Source organism: Egretta garzetta, unplaced genomic scaffold (genome assembly GCF_000687185.1).
Source record: "Egretta garzetta isolate BGI_Z169 unplaced genomic scaffold, ASM68718v1 scaffold101, whole genome shotgun sequence".
NCBI lineage: Eukaryota > Metazoa > Chordata > Aves > Pelecaniformes > Ardeidae > Egretta > Egretta garzetta.
The window spans coordinates 312,943-315,229 of NW_009258666.1; the positions used below are offsets into that span (position 1 = coordinate 312,943).

The 2,287-nt window shown below is 50.9% G+C and overlaps 1 protein-coding gene across 3 annotated transcripts in view; it reads right to left on the reverse strand.

Annotated features, from left to right (window-relative positions):
* ARID1A (AT-rich interaction domain 1A) overlaps positions 1-2,287 on the reverse strand; it is a 55,618-nt gene that overhangs the window by 10,090 nt on the left and 43,241 nt on the right. For all 3 annotated transcript variants that reach the window (XM_035903989.1, XM_035903987.1, XM_035903988.1), the window contains 4 exons: positions 1,087-1,219; positions 581-753; positions 251-401; positions 8-112 (listed from right to left, as the gene is read on the reverse strand). In XM_035903989.1, coding sequence (XP_035759882.1) covers positions 8-112; positions 251-401; positions 581-753; positions 1,087-1,219 — 562 coding nt within the window. The remainder of the gene's footprint in view (positions 1-7; positions 113-250; positions 402-580; positions 754-1,086; positions 1,220-2,287) is intronic.

A 2,287-nucleotide genomic window follows, 5' to 3' on the forward strand; every position in this document is an offset into this window, starting at 1 on the left:
CGGCGGGTAGCGGCTGGGAGAGTACATCCCCGATTCAGGGGTGGAAGGCATGATGTTTGGCTGCGGAGTTCCGGTTGCTAAGTTGCCCTCAGGTCCCATGCCGGGCTCCGTCCTACATGGAAGCAAACACAAAACCCCCCCCACATCCACTTAAATTCACCCTCCTCAAACGGAAAAAGACAATCAGAAAAGTCACAATACTGAAGAGAAAGTAATCATTTCACATGAGTCAAGCAAATCAGGATCTCACCTCACTCTGTCGTAAGGACCTCCGTAGGAATAGTGTTGCCGCTGTCCCATGCCCATGTTAGCCATCCCTGGACCTGCAGCACGATTGTAAGGGTCACCCATACCACTGTTGGGGCCCTGCCCTGAGGACATGAAGGGATCGCTTCCTGGAGCTGAAATATTGAAAGAAGGATCAATATACATGTCTACCTCTGCCTTAGAAAGACACATCCCATCTTCTGGGGAAGATGGGCAAGCAGAGGGTCTCCTACAGCACATTCCAGCATACAGTCAGATACAGGGATTAGCACTCAAGGAGAAAAGGAAGAGGACCACACAAGGACTTCCTTACCTTTCCTCATACTGCTGTAAGGATCTTTATTTGGCTCGTAAGACATGCGACCCATCATGTCGGAGGTATTCATGCTGGGCTGGTACCCTGGATTTGGAGTCATGGAGTTCCGCTTCTGGAACGTAGGATCACTACCATCTGCAAAGGCATCCTGAAGGCCCACTGAGTTACTCCTGATTCAAAAAAACACAGATACACAGGATTATAGAGGTCAATGATGCTCCTCAGGATACCTTTCCCCACGTGTTCCCCTAGAAGGACCACAGTCATGCTCCTCCAACAGAAGCACAAAGAACTGCCCTTTCACAATACTGTCCTCAACCCCAATCCCAAAAGCAATGATTATTCACACATATGTGTGCGTTCACACATGTTGCTGTGAGCGATTAACAAAGGAGCAAAGCCATGGAGCCCCACCAAAAGAGCCATCTGTGGTAGTGACCCAGAAGCCACCTCACAGTCACACTGCATCCAGTACAGTGGAAGAGGGTGTGATGGTTTCATACCTGATGCCTGGCAAAGGGGGCATCTGACTGGGTGGTGTAGATGCTGGAGTTGGTGGCTTCAGGTCTCCTCCTTCTGCCATGGAGCTGCTGGTGGACTGAGGTGTCTGAGGACCCTGCATCGAGCCTGAACCCGCTGCAAGAACAGAAATGTACCGTGAGCAGCTTTGCACCCTACAGATGCAACCCAGAAACTGCCAGAACATCACCTTCAAGAACAGAGAGTCCTTCAAGAGACAGATGAAACAGGGCCAAAAAAGTACAAGTTCGACACTGCAAGGACATACTGGGCCAAACTCCCCAGAAGAACCATGCAAAGCTGAGAGGACGTGTTCATTTTCATCATGCCTTCATTCTTAACCACATTCCCTTTTACACACCCTGCCACCACGTGGCACTGTGTCCTGTTGCCCAGGCTATCTAGCTTCAAAGGCTGATGCTCCACAGAGCACCACTCAGCACAGAATATGGTGCTTCTTGCCAGGTGACAACCACTGACCCATCACTTTCACATTCTCTTTCTACCCCAAAAGAAGGTGGGTTTGAGCCTTCTCCTGGAAGTCTCACAATCTTTCTAGTGACGGAAACTCCAGGACATCAGCTAGAGTCACCAAGTAACTCTGAACAAGGCTCCTCTGTCTGCTCTGCCCTTCGAGAGGGGTTAATTCACGCAGGTTCATTCAAGCACCACTCCCAAGGATTCCTGGAACAGGGAATGCCGGAGATGCCGGATCTTTCACTGAACAACAAAACCTGTCCAGCAAGTTCCCTGGCTCTGTACAGGTTGCTTTTACGCTACAGTAAGCTTTCATCAAAAATCCCAGGCCATCATGTGTAATCCAGCTGTGCCGCCAGGTCTAGAAGGCTCTCCTCTGCCCCTGGATCGCTGTGACAGCGTCAGCTCTCAGGTTCATATGCTCCTCGCAGCTGGCAAGAGCCAAACTCTTAATTAATGTTTCCATTAGTTACCATCCCCAGCACCCGATATCCCTCAGCTTCAGCCCTGCTGGTTGATGAGTCATTTCAGCTATTCATTAAAATCCTCCGAGGTCACGTCCAGGGCATGTTTGTTTACACCCCACCTTCCTGGCACCCTGTCCTCTTCTCTGCAACTCCCTCCCAGCCCGGGGAGGTCTCGGGAGAAGGAAGGGCAGAGGCAAGCTCAGCGGGGAGTTTCATTCATGGGCCCTCCCTGCCCTTCTCC